We start from the raw sequence: 22,222 nt of genomic DNA on the forward strand, positions 1-22,222 counted from the left end.
GTGGTTGGCAGAGTCCTGTGGGTGGGTGCTGAGGTGCCAGAGATATGTCACGGTGTCACTAACCAAGGGGCCTGTGGGGAGTCCCCGGGGCTCTGAGGATTTCCACCCATGTCTGCTGGGTCCCTTCTGGATGCTGAGCATGACCCAGACCAGCAGATGACTCTGGCTCACGGATGCCTCCGCTGGGGGAGGGCTAAGGTCTTCAGCACATCCACTCCCTCCCTGGCTCTCGCCCAGCCGGCCCTAGGCTGCCAAGGAGCCTGTGGAAGACACGCTCTTCCTCCTCCAGCTTCAGGCCTGGTGCTGTCTCCTCTCCCTGCCATCACCGGTGCTTGTGTGTACCTGAACCATGCACCTGTGTGTACCTATACCACGCACCCAAGTGCATGTACAGCCATCCAAGAATGGAGTACCACTGTCATAGCTCTGTGCCACCACTTGGATCTGTCTGTACCACACTCCTAAGGGTACCCGTGCACACACGTGAGGATGGAGCACCTTTATCTGTATTACACACCTGAGGGTGGCCCGGGGATTTAGCTCTGCTACTGGCCCCTGCCTGGCAAGTGTAAGGTCCTGAGTTTGATCCCTGGTACCAGGGGGTAAAAAATGCATGGTACACATCTGAGGGTACGTGTGTCACACGCCTGGGGTGAAGTACCTCTATCACATACATATACCGCACACCTGCGGGTGCCTGTGCACACACCTTACCATACGGGACCCATCAGGGTCCAATGCCTGGTCTTGGACTTGGGACCTGAGCTCAGCTACTTTCAGGAGTCCGGCTTCTGACTTGGGGAGGTTCTGTGGAGTGGCCAAGGGCTGCATCTGTGGGGTGGGAATGTGACCACTGTCGAGGGCCTGTGCAGGCAGGTCACTTGCCAGGAGTGCAGAGTCCATGGTGAGGAGGTGCCCACCTGAAGGAACCAGGGCCCACCCAGCTGCCCAGCATGGCACAGGAGGTCACTGGTGCCTTTCGTGGTGGCCCTTGGCCAGAGCTGCGGCCACATGGGGGCAGTGTGGACACACCAGCTGCTCCAGGAGCCAGGAGGAGGCTGAGGGCTGCTGAAGGTTCAGGGATGCTTATGTCCTTTGTGGCTCTTGCTTCATCATTAGGATGGATGGAATGGAGGGCTGACAGTAGTGTGGACACACAGTCATGGAGGAGGTGGCTTCAGGAGGGCAAGGCCAGGCCAGGCTACCTGGGACCCTCTGGCAGTCCCTCTCCCACCCTCCTGCCTTGTGTCTGGTGTTCCTGGGGGTTGGCACCTCATCTTAGGCAGAAATGGAGAGGCTCCTTGAGACTGGGTTCTTAGCCAAATGCCACTTCAGAGGGTCCTACACAAGGGAACACGGAACTGACAAGCCTGTCTGCTTGGCTGCCACCCTGGTGAGAACTGTCGCAGGTGCAGGGAGGGGAGGGCTTGGAGCACAGTCACCCCTTGGGAGAGGGTGGTGGGCAGGTAGAGGACCCACTTCCCCTGCTGTGGGCACACTCCCCAGGATGTGGGAGCCTTCCCACCTTCCTGCCTCCTCCACCCTGGGCTGAGGAGCCTCCCTCTGCCCTGGAGGGTGAGGAGCAGGAGAAGCCTCCTCCCATACCCAGGCTCCTGGGCCTCTCCTCAGCATTCAGTGCAGCTGTGCCTGTGTGGTTATTTGATCCATATCTGATACCACACCAGAGGCCCCAGAACGCTGCCTGTGGAGCCTCTAAAGTCAGGAATACACACCTGGTAGATAAACTGGTAAAGGTGAAGGTTCCAACCAATGTGTGTGTCTGATAAAGTGTACATAAAATTGCTCACATTTCCCATTTTAAGTGCACAACCCACTGGCATTAACGACAGTGTTGTGCAGCTGCCACCACCACTCATCTCCTGAACTTTCTCAGCTTCCACAATGGAGACTGTCTGCATTAAATATCAAATCCCATCCCCTGCCAGTCTCTGGAAACTGCCCTCTGCTTTCCATCTCTGTGAATCTCACTGCAGTAGGAACCTCACGTAAGTGGAGTCATACGGCATTTGTCTTCCTGTTTCTGGTTAATTTCACTGATGTAATGTCTATGTTGCTCCCATATTGTTCCATATGTCAGAGTTTCCTTCCTTTTTAAAGCTGAATAATATTCCATTGTATAGATGGGCCACAGCTTATTTATCCATTCTTCCATTGATGCAAACTTGGGTCCTTTCCACCTCTGTCTCTTGTGAATATGCTATGTATGCAGATGCACAAATAGCTCTACAAGACCCTGCTTTCAAGCCTTTGGTTATATGCCTAGAAGTGGAGCAGCTGGATCATATGGTAAATTCTGTTTCTAACTTTTGAAGAAACTGGGGAACTGTTTTCCACAGTGTTGTACATCTTACCTTCCCACCAGCAGTATCCAAGGGTTCCAGTGTCCACATCCCTGCGAACATTAGGTTTTCCTTTCTCTTCTCCTTCCCTCTCAGTAATCACTCTGCTGCGATGGCATCATTGTAATTTTTTTTTTGCTTGCATATCCCTAATAATTGGTGACTTTGAGCATTTATTCCATGTGTTTATTGACCGTTTATTTTATGTATCTTTGGAAAGATGTCTGTTCAAGCTCTTTACCCTTTGTTTTTGGTACTGGGGATCAAACTTGGAACCTTGCACTTGCGAGGCAGGTAGTGGAACCACTGAGCCAAGTCCCAGGCCCCTCTTCACCCATTTTAAATTGGATTGACAGTCTTTTTGATTTTGAGTTGCAGGATCTCTATGTTTTGTGGATATTAATCCCTTGTCAGACATATTTGCAATATGATTTCCCCCATTCCTGCCCCACACTCTGTACTGGGGATTGAACCCAAGGACACTCTTTACACTGAGCTAATCCCCGCCCCCCTTTTTTGAGACAGGACCTCACTGTCACCAAGGTGTCCAGGCTGGGCTTGAATTTGCAATTCTCCTGCCTCAGCCTCCCAGAGGACTGGGATCACAGGTGTGTGCCACCACACCCAACTTAAGAGTTGCTGTGGACTGTGTCTTTTGATGCACCAAAGCTCCAGATTTTTACATAGTCAGTTTTGTGTATTTTTTCTTATTGTCTGCTTTTAATGTTACATCTAAGAATTGCCAAATCTAATGTCACGTTTCCCTGTTTTCGTTCTAAGAATTTTATAGTTTTAGCCCTTGTATTTATGTCTTTGATCCAGTTTTAATTTTTGTATATGGTAAGAGACGAGGGTCCACTCTTACTCTTTCCCATATGGATATCCAGCTGTCCCTGCACCACTTGAACAGATTGTTCTTTCACATTGACTGACCTTGTCAGCTTCGTTGAGAAGTTGGGCGCCAACACTGAGTGAGTATTTCTGGTTCTCTATCCTGCTCCACTCATGTCTATTTGCCTGCTTTATTGCCAAGCAGACAGGTGAGACATGAGGTCTGCGTCAAGTGGCAGCTAGGCTGGACTTGGACACGGGCTTCTTGGACACAAGAACGGCACCCCGAGCTGTCCTCTCTCCCACCAGGTTTTGCCCCAGATCAACCAGCCTGGACCTCACCTGCTCTAAGTTCAAACTACCTGCCAACAAAATACAGTGGAGGAGATTGTTTTGGTCCCAGGGATCAAACTCGGGACCTTGCACTTGCGAGGCAGGTGGTGGGACCACTGAGCTGAGTCCCCTGAGGAGATTTTAAAATGGCAGTTTTCTCCTGAAATCACCTTCAAACAGCACAGAGAAACACAAATTCAACCTCTGAGCAAGCTGGCCCTAACCCAGAAGGCAAAGCAAGAGGTCCTGGGGAGCCTGGTAGCCTCAGGAGGGGTGGGGAAGAGGGAAACTTTCCTGTCCTGCGAGGCCAGTTCCTGCCTGGCCTAGGAGGGGGCCAGAGGAAGCCTCCCTGGAAAGCAGCCATCCCAGAAGCCCCACAGATGCCACCTGAGAGCAGAGGGCAGCCCACCCGCCAACAAGCCACGTAGCGACCAGCGCCTCGTAGAAGAGGCAGTTCAGAGCCAGGAGGACATCTTAAAACCCCTCTGATCTATGATTGGCGTCTCAGCGAGACAAAGATGCTGCATTCATTAACAGAGAACAGAATGAGAAGTTGAGATGAAACGGTGGCTGGAAAGGAAAAAGGTTACAAAAAATTATAAGGAAGACATTTTCAAAACAAGGGAAAGACTTTCCGGAACGCAGGGCAGCTGGGAAGGCACACAGAGCACCTAGGGCAGTGCACAGATGACGGACGCACTGAGTCACACTAGCCCACGAGATCAAGCAAACGGAGCAGAAATCCTTGCAGTCACAACACACATGCTGAAGAAGGGAGCATTTCACAATCTCAAGATACAGGCCAGCATGAAAACACCATTTCTTTCTGCCTTCTATTAAAATTGACATTTTGGTTCTTGTCCAAAAAAACCCTCTAAAAACAAAAAACAGCCCAAGGTCAGAGGATATCCCCGCACCTCTGAGAGCAGTGGACATCACAGCAGACCAGGACCAGGACCACAGTTGTTGCCGATATCCATGGGGAAGCCAACCTCAGGAAAGCACTTCCACCCAGGTCCAGCCACTGGACTTCTCAGAGATTTTCCTGCTGTTCCTTTACTTAGGAAGTCTCTCGAGGGTGTGCCCCCTCAGCCAGAAAGGAAGACCCTTCAGGAAACAAAACAGTGGGAGACACAATCTGACTCTGGAGCCTGGACCCTGAGTCACTGAGAGGTGCTGAATGAGCTGTGAGAGGTTGTGGGGAGACCTAGCAAATGAGTCATCACTCAGTCGGGGGTGCACAGGAAAGGAAATAAGTCAGTAACACCCCTACACACACTTCCTTCACCCTCCTCCACCTCTGGCTTCCCTGCCTCCTATACCTGACTTGCTGCTCTGGGTTTGGGCTGAAGGAGATACAGGTGTTCCAAGTTCTGCAGGGCAGGCAGGGGCCTGGGCTAGAAGGGACTTTGATGCTGTAGGGAGTGAAGATGCCCTGGTATTCTCAGAGGGGCAGCTGGAGGCTCAGATTGGGTTGGGGTGGGGTCATGCATGCTGGAATTGGGATGATGTCTGACAATTCTGCAGTGCTCCATGTCCACGACCCTGCCTCCAGCAAAAGGCTCCCCTCTGGTACTGTGGATGGGTGAGATGTGGGCCTGCTTGGGCTGGGTCAGCCCTTCACACCAGGGTTGTGTGGGGCACCAGACCCCTGGGGCCACAGCCCACAAGGGAGGGGTCCTTAGGGGAGGCACCACAGTGGGGTCCCCAGGAGCAACTGCTTGGCTGGGTCCCACCTGGGTTGGGGTCTACAGGAGCCTTGGTGCTCTCAGCTGGAGCTTTGGGCTCTGCCCTCCCCCATAGGCACCTCAGCTTCTCTCTCCCTTTTGATCCCTCCGTTTCTCGGGTAAGGAGATTGATGAGGCCTGTTTCTCATTCTTGACAGGGTGGTACTGAGATGCCTCTGAGGTAGGAGGGAGAAACAAACAAGGCCAAGGAGGAGCCCTTCCTGGCTTCTGCATGGTCCCTGCTGTCAAGGTCTTGGGTTCAGGAGGCCCCTGAGCTGCATTTTAGTGACTCTATCCCTGGCCAGGGAAGCCACTGGTCCACTTCCTGGCTCCTCCTTCTCAGAGTGGGTTTAATGCCACTGTAGCCCTGCCAGCTGCACTAGGACTTCCCTAGAGAGAAGCTACCAGGTGGCGCCAGCTCCCTCCTGAGTTCTCTGCAGCTCCTAGGGGCGTCTGGCTGCAGGGCTCTGTAGCTGTGCTTGCCTCCTGGCCTGACTGCACTTCGCCTGGCAGTCCTTGAGCCTCCCCCAGCACCGCGTGGTCTGTAGCTGCCCTGTGGCTGGCAGGGAGGAGGTTTCTGCTGCTGGGACTGGGCAAGTGGGACAGCATCTCCGCTGCCAATTGCTGGGAGCTTCCCAGAAGCCTGGACAAAACGCCCAGCACCTTCTCTGTCCTCTGGAGGGAGACAGATCGTGGCAGAGAACACCACAGCCCAGAGTGGATGCTATGCACAAGGGCTGGTCCTTCCAGATTGCTGGGGTGGTTCCGGAGCGTCTGCAAATTCTCCGCGGATGCACACCCGGGGCATGAGCGCCCTGCAGACCCCTAAGACCACCTCCACCACGTCCCGCCCCTGGTTTGCTACTCTTTCCAGCAGACCACAGGAATACCCATGCTCCATGTAAAACTGTACAGGAGCCATCAGCGTTTTGAAAAGTGAAAAAGAAATTAAACTCTACCAGTAACCTCAGAAATATCCAACCAATTTTTTTTCTCTGCATGGTTTGCCTCACAAAGATTGGATCAAGATGCAACTAAAGATTTCAAAAATACAGCACCACAGCTGCACGTTGTTTCCTGTCAAACACTGACATGAACCCGTTTGGTCTGCCGGCCTTCCTCAGGCACACGCACTGGAAAGAGGAAGGGACAGAGCAGCCCCTGGCTTCACCTGTAGGACCAACAAGTATCGAAGAGAGCGCTGGGAAGGTCCCCGAAACAGGGTGGCCTCTGAGAACAGAACAGCACCTGTGAGCACTGAGGAGGTGCGCACTTGTGTTTCTCCAAAGAGCGGGGGGGCGGGGGGGGGGCGGCAGAGGACTCGGAAACAGGATCTCGCTCTGAGCCGGGGGGGGGGGGGGGGGGGCACCGAGACGCTAGGGAGCATCCGGGACGGGCGGGCGGGCGGGCCAAGGGAGAAGGCGCAGGCCTCAGGCCCTCGGGGCTTTGAGACCTAGGCAGGGACTTTAGGAGGTGTCCTGGCCGGAGCCTCCCGTAGCTAAGGGACTGTCAAAATCCGGGCGGCTGGCAGGGCACGGGAAGGAGGGCCCGAGGGCTGGAGGAACCCGTGGGAGCCCGAGGGAGGCTTGGGCGAGGCTGGGACCCAGGGAAGGACCTGGGATCAGGCGCCAGGCCGCGCTCCCTGGGGCGGCCCCGAAGGGAGCGTGCCCTGGAAGACCCGTGCCTGGCGCATATTGCGTTCCTAGGAAGTTCAGAGTCAGAGTATCAAAAACGATCAGTTTACACTCTGCAAAATGTTCAGTCCTTGTGATTCCCAAAATGCCGCCACGGAGCGCGGGAGTGGACAGGCGATTCCTTCCGCTGCCCACACGAGTGCGCAGCGTGGCTCCGGGTGCGAGGGGCCCACGCTGCGGGCGGACGCCAGGCGCCGGGGACAGAGGAGGGCGAGGCCTGGGCTTCCGACGGCGAGCACGGGGGACCCCACCCCGCGCGCGGAGACCCAGGGCCACGGGACCGAGCCGTGCGCGCCCCCTGCCGCCGCCGCCGCCGCTGCCGGGCTCTCGGGGCGGGGCGCGGGCCGGGGTGGTGCCTCCTCCGCCCCGCCCCGTCCCCGGGATGCGGCGCCCACTGCCGCGCGGCCACAGCTCCCGGCGTGCGGCTCCCCCGCGGCGCCGGCCTCGGGTAAGTGGCCTCGGGCCCCACACGGCGGCCAGCCGGACATGGACGCCCGCTGGACGGGGCAGGCACCCTGGGGTCAGACGGGGCTCTCACCTAACGCGGGACCTTCGAGGAAGCCAGTCCACTTTCACTGCCCGGGGTCCTCGGTTTCCCCGTCCCGCGGTGTAGACTCCCGCGCTCTGCCCAGGTGCAGATGGGGCCTCCGTGCCCTCTGCTCTTGGCTCAGCAAAGCGCCCTTGTGGGGTCACACCTGGGGGGAGTCCACAGTTCCAGGACTTTGCCCGGTCAGTGGCACCAAAACCACCTCCCCCCAAAGTCTTGAGTGGCGAAGCTCTCGGGTCGTGGACACTTTGGCGGGACTCAGTGGTGCGGACCAGGACCGGGGCCCCGTTTCCAACCCTGTTGGGGAGGGGGCTCTGGCTGTGACTCCAAGCCCAGTTCGGCCCCTGCGTCCCTCCTGAAAGTCCTGTGTCTGGGTTGGTTCCAGGGTCTGGTCCGGCGGCCTGTCCAGCTGTGGCCACTCTGAGCGCCATCATGGGGCAGGCTCTGGCCTCAAAGTTCCGGCTTGTGGTCTGGTTGATGACCCTCAGCAGGAGACTCCAGATGGAGACACTGGTCCACCTCCGCCCGTGCCCACCCTGAGGGGCTTGTGCCTGGCCTGCAGAGGCTTCTGAGTCTGACCCGGGGAGAGTGGGGACAGTGAACGGCTTGGCAGGGACCCTGTGATGTGCTGGCTCTCCAGTCCACGGCAGGTGGGCAGCCGGGTGGCCGTGCCTCTCGTTCAACTGGACAGCATTCCTGTGGCCTGGCCATTGCCACGGTCTCGCTGCTGTGGACACTGAGGTCAGCAGCTTGTCTCCACCTCAGGCACTGGTGTCATTTCCATCCGGTGCCATGCAGGAACTCCGCGTGGTGCAGGGTCGCTGGAAATGCGGGTGTAGAGAGAAGATGGGGTGGGGCAACCCCCACCGCTGGCAGTGGGGGGATCTGCTGCCTGGGCAGTGGTTCTTATTTGTTTTCCACTTATCTGGATCTTCTAAAATGAACAAGCATTGCTTTTGCCTCTTTTAAAAATTCAGGTTTCCTAGGGCCGGGGATTTAGCTCAGTGACATTGAGCCTGCCTCTCAGAAGCGCAAGGTTGTGAGTTCAATCCCTGGTACCACAAAAAAATAAATTCAGGTTTCCTGGAGCCATGCAGTCAGTTTACCGTTGGTTGAGGAGAATGCAGGAAGGCCCTGAGCTGCTCAGGGCTTACACCGGGGGGATTAGGGGGTTGGCACCCAGGGCCCCAGCCCAGCCTCTGCCTGCAGGAGGGACCTTGGCTCAGGCCACTGAGAGCCCAGGGTAGGGTCCCTCATTTTGAAAGTGTCCCCATGGCCTTTGAGGCAGGGAAGCGCCTGAGGCTGGGCATTCCATGTCCTGTGTTGGAGGGGCGTCTGTTGGCGTCTGGCTCATGTGGCCAAGTAGACCCCTGATGCAGGTTGACCCTCATGCTCAAGACCCATGGCTGTGGGGGCCCAGCGGGTCGTTCTTCACCCCCTCAGCAGAAGAGCTCAGGTCCATCAGCTCTGGTGCTTTGTGTAGAAAAGGGGGTCAAAAGCGTTCCCCCACACTGAGCAGCAGATTGGAGACATGGCTTTGGCGAGTCACCCAGGGCGCAGTGATCACCAGTGAGTGGCCGTGTGCAGGTTTCGGAGGGTGTCACAGGAGGGTTTGGAGTGTGGGCGAGTCGAACAGGACAGCCCCTCCATCTCTTGTCCGTGCCCCAAGACTGCATCTGTGCTGAGCCTGGGCTGGTGTCCTTGGGCTGTGTGGGTTGGCCTTGTCCGGGTGCCCTTTGGCCTGGAGGGAGCTGCTGTGTGTGCTGTGTGGGCCCCTGTCCGTGCTGGGAGCGTCCCTGGCCTGTTAACCAGCCAGGCCAGGCCTGGGCACGGCTCGGGTGCTTCCTGTCTGAGCCAGAAGGCCTCGTGGGCCCCATGGGGTGGCCTTGCGTGCTGGCTTCCAGCAGCCACGTGCCCAACATGGTTTCTCAGAGACGTGCACTGCCCAGGCATGGGCCAGGACCTGGGGTAAGGCCCCCAGGAACAGCACCCACATCCACACCCCTCCCCCATGGTGACCCCACCCACCCACTGTCCATCCAGGCCCCCGTCTCCCTCTTCTGGGGGCCTTCTCTTAGGCTTAAAGGCTCTCTGGACAAGGCTTCCAGCCCTTTCCCAGTCCCTTCTCCGAAGGACACCCACCAGGCAGCAATTTACCTCTTGCCTCTCCCAACCAGCCAACACTGCAGAAATTGTATTTACATTTGTCTGTGAATATGTATGTTATATGTCTTTTCACTGAGGTACAATCCACATAAAATTAATCATTTAAAAGTGAGCAGACAGTGGCTGGGGATTTAGCTCAGTGGTTCCACTGCCTGCCTTGCAAGCGTAAGGACCCGAGTTCGATCCCCGGTACCAAAAAAAAAAGTGGGCAGACATTGGGAGAGGTGTGCAGTCAGCACCTCTCTCTAGTTCCAAAACACCCTCATTGGCAGTCAGCAGCACTGCCCTTCACATCTTCCACTCCTTGGCACCAACTGACCTTTCTGTCACTATGAATTCTGGATAGTAGGGCCTGTATGTGACCTTTTGTGTCTGGCTTCTGTCATGGGGTGTAAAGTCTCCAGGGTTGTCCTGTGTTGTAGCATGTGTCAGTGCCCCTTTCCTTTTTATGGCTGAGTAATATTCCTTTGTGCAATAGACCACATTTTGTTTATTCATTATGGACTCCTGGGTAGTTTTATATTTTTGACTGTTGTGAATGACGGTGAACATTTGTGTGGAAGACTGAATTTGTGCTGTCCGTGTTTTTGGATTTGTACCTAGGAGAAGTCCTGGGTTATGTGGTAATCTGAGTTTAACATTGGAGGAGTCACTAAACTGTTTTCCACAGTAGCTGTACTATTTTACCTCTCCCGGAAAATCTCAGAGTTCCAATTTTTTCACATCCAAACCTACATTTGTTATGTTGCTTTTTTAAACGATAGCTATCCTGGTGTTAAGTGGCCGGGGTTGGTGTGTCTGTGGCTCTGACTTGCATTTCCTCGTGACTTTGGATGCCTATCTTGTCATGGCCTCCCCCTTCATCATGAGCTTTGGGAAAATATCTGCCCAAGTCCTCTGCCCATGTTTTAGCTGGTTGTTTGTCTCTCTGTTACTGAGTCGTAGTTCTCTGCATATTCTGGATATTAGACCCTTATCAGATATGTGAATTGCAAATGTTTTCTCCTGTTGTGTGGGTTTTCTTTCACTTTCTTATGGTGTCCTTTGGAGAAAACTCTTTAATTTTGATGCAGTCCCTTTATCCATGTTTTTCTTTTTCTTTTCTTTTTTTTTTTTTTTGGTACCGGGGATCGAACTCAGGTCCTTGCGCTTGTGCCACAGGCGGCAAAACCACTGAGCTAAATCCCCGGCCCTGTCCACCATGTTTTTCTTTTGTTACTTGTGCTTTTGGTGTCAGATGTAAGATCCATGTCAAATCTAAGGCCCTGAAGATCTACCCTAATGTTTCTGAGAGTGCTATAGCCTTAGCTCTTAAGGTCAGGTCTTTTGTCAGTGCGGAGTTATTTTTGTTTGTTTTTGTTTTTCGAAACAGGGTCTCACTATGCAGTCCAGGCTGGCCTTGAACTCACGGAGACCCTTCTGCCTCAGCCTCCTGAGCGCCGGGATTACAGGTGTGTGCCACCACTCCTGGCTGAGTTATTTTTTCATTTGGAGGGAGGTACAGGTCTAGCTTCCTTCTCTGCGGACATGCAGTTGTCTCAGTGCTGTTTGTTGAAAGACTGTTGAATGGCTGTGGAGCGCTGGTTGAAAATCAACTGACCATCATCTGACTATTCTTATGCCATGTTTTCTCTCTTTTTAATGATTCGTAAAAAACACTTTTTATTTTTAAAAAATACTTTGTATGAAGGAAAACTTCAAATCTTACGTAAGTGGAGAGAACTGTATAGTGAGTCCAATTATTCATCATCCAGTGCAGATTGTTAATGTCGATACTGGTGGACCCACTGCATTTGTGCCCCGCACTGCTGTCCTCAGCCGCCTGGACACCGCTGCCCTTCCCAGATCACAGAGGAGCAAATCTGTAGCATGTCTTTTTCATGTTTGTTTTTGTTGGTACAGGAGATTGAACCTGGGCTTTACACCGAGTTGCATCCCCATCCCTATTGATGTTTCATTTTGAGACAGGGTCTTGCTAAGTCCCTAAGTTGATCATGCTGGGCTTGAATTTGCTATTTTCCTTCCTCAGCCTCCCAGAGTACTAGGATTACAGGTGTGTGCACCACATGCAGCTATGTTTTAGTATTTCTAAAACTCATAGACTTTAATCAGCTTTTCATATTTTAACAGTATTAAATTTGAACTAGGAAGCTGTAATATTAGGAAAAATTAACTCTTAAGGGGACCCTGGGCTGAGAGTGCCTCGTGGGAACAAGAAGAGGCCCTGTTCCTCTGCAGAGTGCCTCGGTGCCCTCTGCTAGCAAGCATGGTGCCAGTGCACTCTAAGAACCGCTCACAGGGCCCTTCCCCTTTGCCAGAGCAGCAGGAAAAGGTGTCCGGGAGCCTGGCAGGGACTCCTGTGAGGCTGGAAACACTGCCGAGCAGGAGGGGCAGGCCTGCCACCTTGTTAGGCCTTGGTGGTCACACATGTCAGAAACCCCAGGTAAAGAAGTTGAATAATAAAGAAAATATTGCATATCTACCCATGTGATGCCCGTACCCTGTGCACTACCCGTTCTCTGGACCCAGGTCTGCACCTGGCAGTCTTCGTCCCTGTGGTGTGAGTCAGCTGGTGACGGACTCCTTCAGCTTCTGTAGGCCTGAAACTTTTCATTGTGCCTGCATTTTTGGAAGCTGTTTTCCCAGGGTGTGGAATTCTATGTGTCAGTCCTTTTCTTTCAGGACTTTGCAGATGTTACTTGCTGCCTCTTTAGAAGTTTGCTGCCATGCTTGTTTCTTTCCCTCTGTACTCAATTCCCTGGCTTTTGGGTTTTTCCCATTTATTACTGGCTATGATGTGCCCTGGGGCAGTCTCCACAGGGTCCTGGTGCGGGGTTCTTTCAGCCTCTTGGATGCATAGTTTTATATTTTTCATTACATTTGGAAACACTTCTACAGATTGTTTTCCTGATTACCTTTTGATTAGTACATGTTTGCAGTACATGCAGCATACATCTTGGGGAGGGAGTATGTGTACATAATACAACTTGTTTCTTTTTTTAGGCCCCTTCCGTTTCCTTCCCCCCACCCACCTTCTGCCTTCAGTTCTTCTTTCCCCATTTTCATTCTTGTTGATATTGTTTGATCAGGAGTTGAAATCAGGACCTTTCACTTGCCAGGTAGGCGTGGCACCACTGAGCTAAATCCCTGGCTCTTGCTTGTTGTTATTATTATTATATTTTTGTTGTTGTTATTATTAACCCTTGCACATGCTTATAGCATAGGATGTTTACACTCACTGAGGTTATTAGGTTCCTCTATATGGCACATCTTTATTCCACTTATTTCCCCTTCCTTTCCCCTTCACCCCTCGCCCTCGGTCTCTAAGACCCCTTCCCATGCACAAGAGATCCATCCCCATGTCTCCTATTATCTAAGTTTTTCTGCTACCCGCCTTTTCCTCTTGTTCTTGGGAGCCCACACATTAGGACTGTGGAAATACCTAAGTATTTTATTTTATTTGGGTTCTATTTTAAATGATTTTTTAAAACTCTGAGTGCTGGCCGGGGATTTAGCTCAGTGGTTTCGCCACCTGCTGCGCAAGCACAAGGACCTAAGTTCAATCGCCGGTACCAAAATAAATAAATAAATAAATAAATAAATAAATAAATAAATAAATAGAACTCTGAGTGCTAGTAGATTATTGCTAGTAATAGACTTTTTTTTTGGTATATTGTCCTTTTACCCTGTGACCTTTCCCAACTCAACAATTAGTTATAGGAGTTTGTTTTTTTAGTAAAGTTTTTAGAATTTTCTACAACCACATCATGTTGTCCATAAACAGACTGAATTTGGTTTCTTCCTTTCTCATTTTATGACCTTTTTTCCTCACCTTATTGCCTTAGTATTGCCTTATTGCCTGGCTGTGACCATGTACCTCATGACCTGGATGTGGTGTGTGGTGGGAGTGGAGATGTAGGACATTTTTCCCTCATTTGTGAGCTCAGGGGAAGCAGTCAGTATTTCACCGTTGAGCAGGGAGTCAGCTGTAGGCTTTTGTAGATGCCCTTTGTCAAGTTAATTAAATTCCCTTCTGTTCCAGGTTCAATGAGAGCTTTTAAGATTATAATGGGTTTGGATTTGTCAAAAGATTTTTTGCATGTATTGAGATCATCATATATATTTTATTCCTTTGGTTTATTAGTATAGTGAGCCACAGTGATTAGTTCTTGGGTGCTGAAGCAGCCCTGAGTTCCCTGGATAAATCCTCATGGGTTGTGATGTATTATCTGCTTTGTATAGTGCTAATTATTAATTGAGAATTTTTGTGTCTATGTTCCATGAGGGATGTTGATCTGTAATTTTCTTTTCTTATAACATACAGTGGTACCTTGGTTCATGCACTCAGTTCTCTCCTCGATTCTGATTGCAAGTCAAACTGGATGAGAACCGAATCAAATTTCCCCATGAACTTAGCATTGAACTGAACCATTGAATTTGATTCTGTTCTTGTCCAACTTGGTTTATGACCAGAATTGTGGAAAGAATCAAGTTCGTGAACTGAGGAACCACTGCATTTGCTTTGCTATCAGGGCAGTGCTGAACTCTTACATGAGTTAAATGTTTGGTTTGGAAAGATTTTCTGAAAAGAACCCCAATTGCACAGGTTAAAGTATCAAGAATCAACAAATGGAATTATATCAAATCAAAAAGCTTTACACAGCAAAAGAAACAACCAACAGAGTGAAAAGACAACCTACAGAATAGGAAAAAATTTTGGCCAGCTATTTCTCAGATGAGGACTAATACCTAGAATATATAAAGAACTCAAAGAAAAAATTAGACCCCTCCAAAATAAAAGACCCAATCCAAAAATGGGCAAGAAAATGAATAGATACTTCCCAGAAGAAGGACAAATGGCCAATAAATACATAAACAGCTCAGTGGTACCGCACCTGCCTTGCAACCGCAAGGCCCTGAGTTCAATACCCGGTACCGCAAAAACAAAAACAAAACAAAACAAAACAAAAAATACATGAAGAAATGCTCAACATCACTGGCCATTAGAGAAATGCCAACTAAAGCAACGCTTGGATTCCATTTTACCCCAGAAAAAATGGCTGTCATCAAAAAATCAAATAATAAGGGGCCAGAGATTTAGCTCAGTGGCACTGCGCCTGCCTTGTAAGTGCAAGGTCCTGAGTTTGATCCCTGGTACTGCAAAAAAAAAAAAAAAAAAAAAAAAAAATCAAATAATAACAAGCCCTGGAGAAGTTGCAGGGAAAAGGAACCCTTCTACATTGTTGGTGAAAATGTAAACTAGTACAGCCACTAGAAATCAGTGCGGAGGTGCCTCAACAAACTAAATCTAGAAATTTCATTTGACTCAGCTATTCACCTTCTAGGTGTCTTCCAAAAAGAGTTAAAGACATCATACCACAGTGATGCATGCACAACCATGTTTACAGCAGCTGAATTCCTAATAGCTAAATCTTGGAAATGGCCTGCGTATCCATCCATCAACAGATGAATGAATAAGGAAGATGTGGTATTTATACACAATAGAGTACTACTTTTCCATAAAGAAAGATAAACTTGAGCCATTTGTAGGAAAACGGATGCACCTCGAGACCATAATGTTAAGTGAAATAAATCAGACACACAAGTTTCAATATTGCATGGTTTCTCTTATATGAGATACCCAAAATGTGAATAAAGAGCAAAATGAAAGCTAGACAAGAGGAAGCAGGGACAGAGACCTTTCTCAAATGGGAAGAGGATCAAGGGATAGAGGGAAGGGAGTAGAAGGGAAGGGAGGGGGTGAAAGAAGAACCAAGATGTGCGATGCTCGTGCACCAGCTCCACCAAAGGATGGAAACACTATGTACTGCAAACATGCACTAATCAAAAATAAAATAAAACATAAGAAATGTTTGGTCTGGTTTTCTGCCAGAGATGGCAGAGTTGGCTTTACTTCTTTAAACTGGTGATCTACACGGTGATGCATCAGGCCTGAGGTTTTCTTCTGGAACGTAGGACTCTCCAGGTTCCCTATTTTTTTCTTGAGTGAGTTTTGGTAGTTTGTGCTTTTGAAGAATTTCTCCATTTCCCCTAAATTGTTGAATTTATGGAGAGAGTATTTGTCTGAGTCTGCTAGGGCTGCCAGAGTAAAATACCACAGGGTTCTGGAGGCCAGAAGGTGAAGACCAGGGTGCTAGCCGATTGTTTCTGGAGAGGAGGCATCTCCCTGGCTGGCAGATGGCCCTGTTCTCGCCAAGAACTGACACGGCCAGGAGAGAAAGGGTTTGGTGTCTTCCACTCCTCTCTGAGGGCACTGAGACCAGAGCCTGCCCAGTGACCTCCCCACAGGCCTGGCCTCCCGGGCAGGCCCCGGGAGCCTTGGGGCTTCCACATATGACCTGGGGAACATGACTCAGGTCAGATCTGCTCATGCTTGTTTTACTGCCTGTGGGATCAGGTAGTACGTCCTTGCTCATTCCTAATACCAGCAATTTGTGTCTTCTCTATTTCTTGATCGGTCTGAATAGAGTTTTTTGATTTTATTAACTTTTCAACTCGGTTTCATTGATTTTTCTTTATGTTTAAAATGTTACAACTTCTCTTTCTTATTTCCATCCTTCTCTTGTTTTGACTTTTTTTCTCTTCTAGTTACTTAAGATGGGGGTTTATATTATTTGTTTGAGGTATTTTATTTTTTCAGATAGGCATTTAATAGTATGAATTTCCATCAAAGTGCTGTTTAGCTGCATCCTGAAAAGTTTTATGTGCTTGTATTTTCATTTTCTTTCAGTTCAAAACATTTTTAAAATTTCTTGGTACTTTCTTTTTTTGGTACTGGGGATCGAACTCAGGACCTTGTGCTTGTCAGACAGGGGCGGTGCCACTGAGCTAAATCCCTGGCCCTGGTACTTTCTTTTTGACCCATGGTTATTTAGAAGTGAATTGTTTTCCAAATATTTGGGAATTTTCCAGATATCTTTTTAGTTTAATTTCGTTATTTCAGAAAGATATTTTGTACAATTTCCATTTTTAAAGATTTCCTAATGATTGCTGGAGTTCCAGATGAACGTCCATGTGCAGAGAGTGACCTGGGCGGCCATTCTGTGCAGCACCATTGTTAGGGCTACAGATCTTGGGCGTCCTGTACCCTGGCTGAGATTCTGCTGTCTTTTCTGTTGATCACTGAGAGGGGTGTCGGCGTTTCCAATGAATCATACTCCCAGTTTGATTAGTTTTTGTTTCATGTTTTTTGAAGCTTTGTTGCTGGGCATGTGCACATTCAGGGTTACCGTGTCTCATTGGATAGGGGGCCACTTTATCACTGCACGGTACCTCCACCCCTGCTGAGAAGGGTCTGTCTGAAACTAGAGCCTGCATGGTGGGTCTTTCTGTCCATTCACTGCCTCTCCGTGTCTTCATATGCAGGGTGGGTCCATCCTACCCTTCTGTGCTCTGCCACAGCAGCATCCCTGGGTGGAGACTATGGATTGGCCTCCTCTTGCAGACTGCACGTGCTGTGAGGACAGGCAAGGGCTCCTCTGCCTCCTCCGAGGTCACAGAGGTCTGAGGGGACTGTGAGGGCCCAGAGGTCCTCATGGTTAGAAAGGCCAAGGGTCTGTAACAGGAGGAGATGGCCCCTCTGGTGCCAGGCAAACTGCCCAGGTCCTGGGCTGCTTCAGGATCTGTCCCTGCACTGTGTCCAACACTGTTGGGCATGGTCAGTTCGGTCCAGACGGCCTGAGTAGGTGGCCAAAGTGGGAGCCCGGCAGGTAGAGCTGGACAGAGACTGCACCTGGGCTCAGAAGCCTTAGCTGTGAGCATGCGGTGGGAAAGGATGGGGAGGTGGAGACCAGCAGAAGCACAGAGCTCAAGAGGCTGCAGTCTCTCCAGTGCCTCCACACTGCGGGCAGCTGCCACCTGGGCCTCAGCTGTGTGCTGGGCTCCTGGCACCGACACGACCATTCTGCACTGAGTGTGGGTAGGCGTGTGTGGGTCACAAGTAGTGTCTCAGTCCCCAGTGGGTTCCCCAGCATGCCCTGATGGCCGCTTGTGTGGGGTCAGGGCACCATGGACCTGGGTGAAGTGGGTCTGGCTGACCTTCCTGCTATTGGTGGCTTTGGGGCATTGTGGTGGGCCCTGGGGTATCACGTAGGGTGTCATCGTGTGACTGCCTCAATGGGCTCTTTTCAGGGCTGAAGACAATGATTCCACTGGGGGAATGCACATACGCGGGCAGGAAGAGGAGGAAACCTATCCAGAAGCGGTAAAGCATCATGTCCTTACTGTATACCCTGTGTCCTCACAGGGTTTCCATCACAACGTCCATGTCACTGCCATGTCCCTGCACGTCTCCCTTGTGTCCTCTGTGTCCTCGTGTCCCTTCTGGGTCACCAGCATGCCCCTATGTATTCCCATTGTGTCCTCTGTGTCTTCATCATCTCCATGGTTTCCATGCCCCTGCCATGTCCTTATTGTGTCCTTGCTTTGTCTCCTTTGTGTCCTTGTCATGTTCTAATCATATCCAGTTCTATCCCTGTGTGTAAACCTGAGACAATTCAAAGAACTGTGTTCAAACAAAACCTTCTATCTGAACGTTTGCAACAGTCAGCATTTCTATTGCTGAACAAAATACTGAGCACCCAGAACTTCAGGGAGGAGAGGTTTATCTGGCTCATGGCTTCAGAGGATCCAGTCCATGGTTGGCTGCTCCAAGGCAGGAACATCATGGGAGAAGGATATGGCAGAGCTAAGATGCTTACTTAGTTCACAGCTACCAGGAAACAAAGCAGGGGAACAGTGCCAGACAAGAAAGGGCTAGGGACCAAACACACCCACACAGACACACCCAAACATGTGGTTTACTAAGCCTGTAGGCAGCTCCCAAACCAATCAAGTTGACAGTTAAACTGAACCACCACAAGGTCAGAGCAACTTTGTTCACAACCAAAAAGTGGAAAACCGAAATGTTTACCGACTAGTGAATGCATATCTAACATGTAGCCCATCCACACACTGGAATATGATTCAGCCATAAAAAGGAACAAAGAAATGACACACCACGACATGTGTGATCCTTGGAAGCATTCTGTTACATGAAAGAAGCTGGGCACAAAACTTCAATATTGTTTCAATCCATCTACTTCATTTGTGGAAATATCCATAATGGACAAATCCAAATGGGCAGAAAGCAGATTGGCAGCTGCTGGGGTCAGGAGGAAGGACACTCAGGAGAATCCTAGTGGGCAAGGGTTTCTCTTGGGGGAGGTAAAGGTCTCTGGAGCTAGATAAAGGGGATGGTTGCACAACTTTGTGACCGTCCTAAATGTCAGGAATGGCTCACTTTTAGGTGGTTAATTTTGTGTGAATTAATCTGTTTAATAAATCAAAAGGAATAGATTCTGAGTCTGGTTCTGCCAGACACTCCTATTTGGTTTGTGACCTAGGATAATCAATGATAAGAACAGAGGGATTTGTGCTATGGGGTTTCTGATAGAATAGGTTCTTTAGGATATAATCTGCATGATGTTGGCTACTGAAAGGCACAAATAGACTAGAAAATAAGGACATTCTGGACAAAGACATCCAATTCCTGGAAAACAGAGAGAGCCCCTGTCTGTTACTTTTTTGATTGCTGAGACAAAATACCAGACACTCAAAGTTAAAGGATGAAAAGTGTATTTCAGCTCATAGTTTGTAGAGGTTTCAGTCTGTAGTTAGCTGGCTCCAAGGCAGTATGGCAAGGCAGACAGGCATTGCAGAGGAGAAATGGTTCATGGTGTGGTAGGGCAGGCAGAAGGCAGAAAGCAGCAGCAGCAACTTCTTTCTGTTCCTTTATATTTCATCCAGGCTACCCACCTTTTGGGTGATGTCACTCAGAACTATGTTAAACCAATTAATGGACTAATCCACATACCCTTAATTCTAGCATCACACCCTTAATCCACATTCACACACCTTAGATCCAGCCACCAGGAAGAGGCCCTACCTATGAGCACATGAGGGTTTGGGTGAACGAGATAAAGACATAACAGCTGCTCACACCTGAAATTCACTAGGACCCCCCAAAAGGATCAGTCTGGTAAGCTGGGCAGCTCCATTTCTCTTTTTTTTTTTTTTGGTACCGGGGATCGAACTCAGGTCCTTGCGCTTGCGAGGCAGGCGACAGAACCACTGGGCTAAATCCCTGGCCCAGGGCCGCTCCATTTCTGATTCTGCCAATAACAAACCTCTTCCATGCTCCCAACCATTCCAGAGACTGGATCCCAGTCTGGCTTCCAGGTGATGTCTAGAAGGAGGGTCAGTTGAAGTTGTTTCTGTGTAGCAATTGAAAGGGTTAGGTGAAGGAACTGTCACTGTGAGGTGACAGGGTCAGAGAAAAGGGAAAATATCTATGAGGTAACAGGCTCAGATGTAAGGACCATCACTATGAGGTAAGGTCAGATGAAGGACCTGCCACTGTGAGGTGACAGGGTCGGGTGAAGTGACAGGGCTGGGTGAAGGGGCCATTACCGTGAAGCACACATCAGGTGCTGGGCCACCCTACTTTGGTGGTGGTGATAGGTGGCTGAGGGGTGGAGAGCCAGGCTCCCCTGGGTGGCATAGAGTTGCAGAAGCCCCATCTGCCCATGGCACAGATGTGCTGTGGGTCACACAGGGCCGAGCACCCAGCTTGGACCACTATGGTGACCCTAGGATGTGACCCTCAGCCCATCTAGCCTCCTGTGCTGAGAGCCAGGTTCCCCAACCCCTTGAGCCCTGACTCAAGTCCTGGGTGTTACAAGTCCCAGAGCCATGCAACAGCAGGTGGAGATCTGTCAGTGGGGTGCACACCACCCATGAGGGAATTGTTATTTTCCTGGATGGTGTTGGGTTTTGGTTAGGTTCCAAGGGAACCCTGAAGGAGGCTGAATGAATGCAGGTTCAGTTGCCTAGATAACCCTGGCCAGGTGTCCTCTGACCCCAGGGAACTGTGGTACAGAGAGGCCAAGGCACAAGGCAGGGTCACACACAGAAAGCCATGCCCTTAGGCATGGCTCACTGGAGCCTCTGTTCTTACGGAGCCTGTTGTCTACTTCCTGTGTGTTTCCTCCACATGCTGAGTTATGTTTGCTGACATGATGTGATACCCAGTTTCTGGAGGCACATCTTCAGGGCTGGGTGAGTTTTAGTTCTCAGTGCTTTTGTCTTGGGACAGTGGCTGTAGGGCTTCTGCTCCTGGTGGCAGCCATCTGACAATCTCCTCCCCACAGGAGGCCTGCCGTGGGGGCCGAGACGTCGAATCCCTCCAAGCGGCACCGGGACCGCCTCAACGCGGAGCTGGACCACCTGGCCAGCCTGCTGCCCTTCCCTCCTGACATCATCTCCAAGCTGGACAAGCTGTCCGTCCTGCGCCTCAGCGTCAGTTACCTCCGGGTGAAGAGCTTCTTCCAAGGTGGGGCTCACCGGTGCCCACCTGTGTCCTTCTGAGACCAGCAGGGCCTGCAGTGTCCTGCTGTGATTGAGAAGTGATGTGGCCCATGTCCTCCCCCACCTGCCCTGTTGCTCACCAAGGGGTCCCTGGGTGGCACCCATGACTCAGATCAGGGACTTCTACTCGCTTGGCGAGGATCCTGGGTTTGCCGAGTGCCAGCACCAGGGCTTTGCCCCTGCCTGTCTCCCAGGGCTCTTATGGCCAGCGCCCCAAGATGGGGGCTGCTTTGTGAGGAGAAGGACCACTGGCCGGGACCCTAAGTGTTCACATGTGGCCGCTGTTTTCCCCTCCCACCCCATGCTCTTCCTGCTCCCTGCCCGCCAGACTTGCTTGATATCCTGTGTCCTGTACCAAGGCCAAGGCTGCTCTGTTCCCTTCCTGAGCCGATGCTAGGGTGACAGGTTTGTGTCCTTTCCTGCACACTGGTGCTCTTGTTCTGGCGAGAATGAAGGTGGGCAGGTACCCCTCAAGGGGCTCTGGCCCTGCTCTGCCTTCCTGCATACACAGTGTCCCTCACTGGCCTGCAATCAGACTTTTACTTGTACCCTGCTTACCAGTGTCTGCAGGCCATGGGCAGGTCCTGCCTGTCCTGGGCTTCTTAGGGTCACAGTTTTGGATGCCTGGGAGCTTGGATTTGCACACTGGTAGTGGACTGGCTCTGAGTGATGCTGCTTAGCTTGTGCTCTGGGTGCGCTGGCAGTGTCAGGCCTGAGGGGTTCCACTCTCCAGGGTAGGTCCTCGACTCTCCAGGGGCCAGGGTGGGACCAAAGAAGTGTGTCTATGTATGTCCCCCCCAGGGAGTAGGGTCTGTTTTTTTTGGTACTGGGGATCAAACTCAGGTCCTTGTGCTTGCAAGGCAGGTGGCGGAACCGCTGAGCTCCATCCTTGGCCCTAGGGAGCGGGGTACAGAAGGTGTGCACCCGTGTCTGTCCAGGGGCCGGGGCAGGGCAGTGAGGCGGTCTCTCAAACCCTCCCTGTGTAGACGCTGGGGAGGGTGGAGGTCTCTGGGTTCTTTCCTGTGGGAGCACCCGTGGGATAGGTGAGCCCTGCAGTCGATCGAGTAGACTCCTGGCCTCGAGGGACACTAACAAACCCCGTGGCTGGAGGGGACAGCCTTGGTGTCTGGCTCCAGA

General features: G+C 51.1%; 1 protein-coding gene across 3 annotated transcripts in view; it reads left to right on the top strand.

The window, feature by feature from the left end:
* The first annotated feature begins 7,336 nt into the window (after positions 1-7,336).
* Ahrr (aryl hydrocarbon receptor repressor) overlaps positions 7,337-22,222 on the top strand; it is an 83,626-nt gene continuing 68,740 nt past the window's right edge. For 2 of the 3 annotated variants that reach the window (XM_087189148.1, XM_087189150.1), the window contains exons 1-4: positions 7,337-7,393; positions 11,031-11,109; positions 17,810-17,882; positions 20,869-21,050. In XM_087189148.1, coding sequence (XP_087045274.1) covers positions 11,040-11,109; positions 17,810-17,882; positions 20,869-21,050 — 325 coding nt within the window. In that variant the 5' untranslated portion in view covers positions 7,337-7,393; positions 11,031-11,039. The remainder of the gene's footprint in view (positions 7,394-11,030; positions 11,110-17,809; positions 17,883-20,868; positions 21,051-22,222) is intronic. The other variant, XM_021258558.2, reaches the window with a different exon arrangement.

The sequence above is a fragment of the Heterocephalus glaber genome, unplaced genomic scaffold, assembly GCF_053883595.1.
Source record: "Heterocephalus glaber isolate CG9 unplaced genomic scaffold, H.glaber_assembly_v1.0 deba00001537, whole genome shotgun sequence".
NCBI lineage: Eukaryota > Metazoa > Chordata > Mammalia > Rodentia > Bathyergidae > Heterocephalus > Heterocephalus glaber.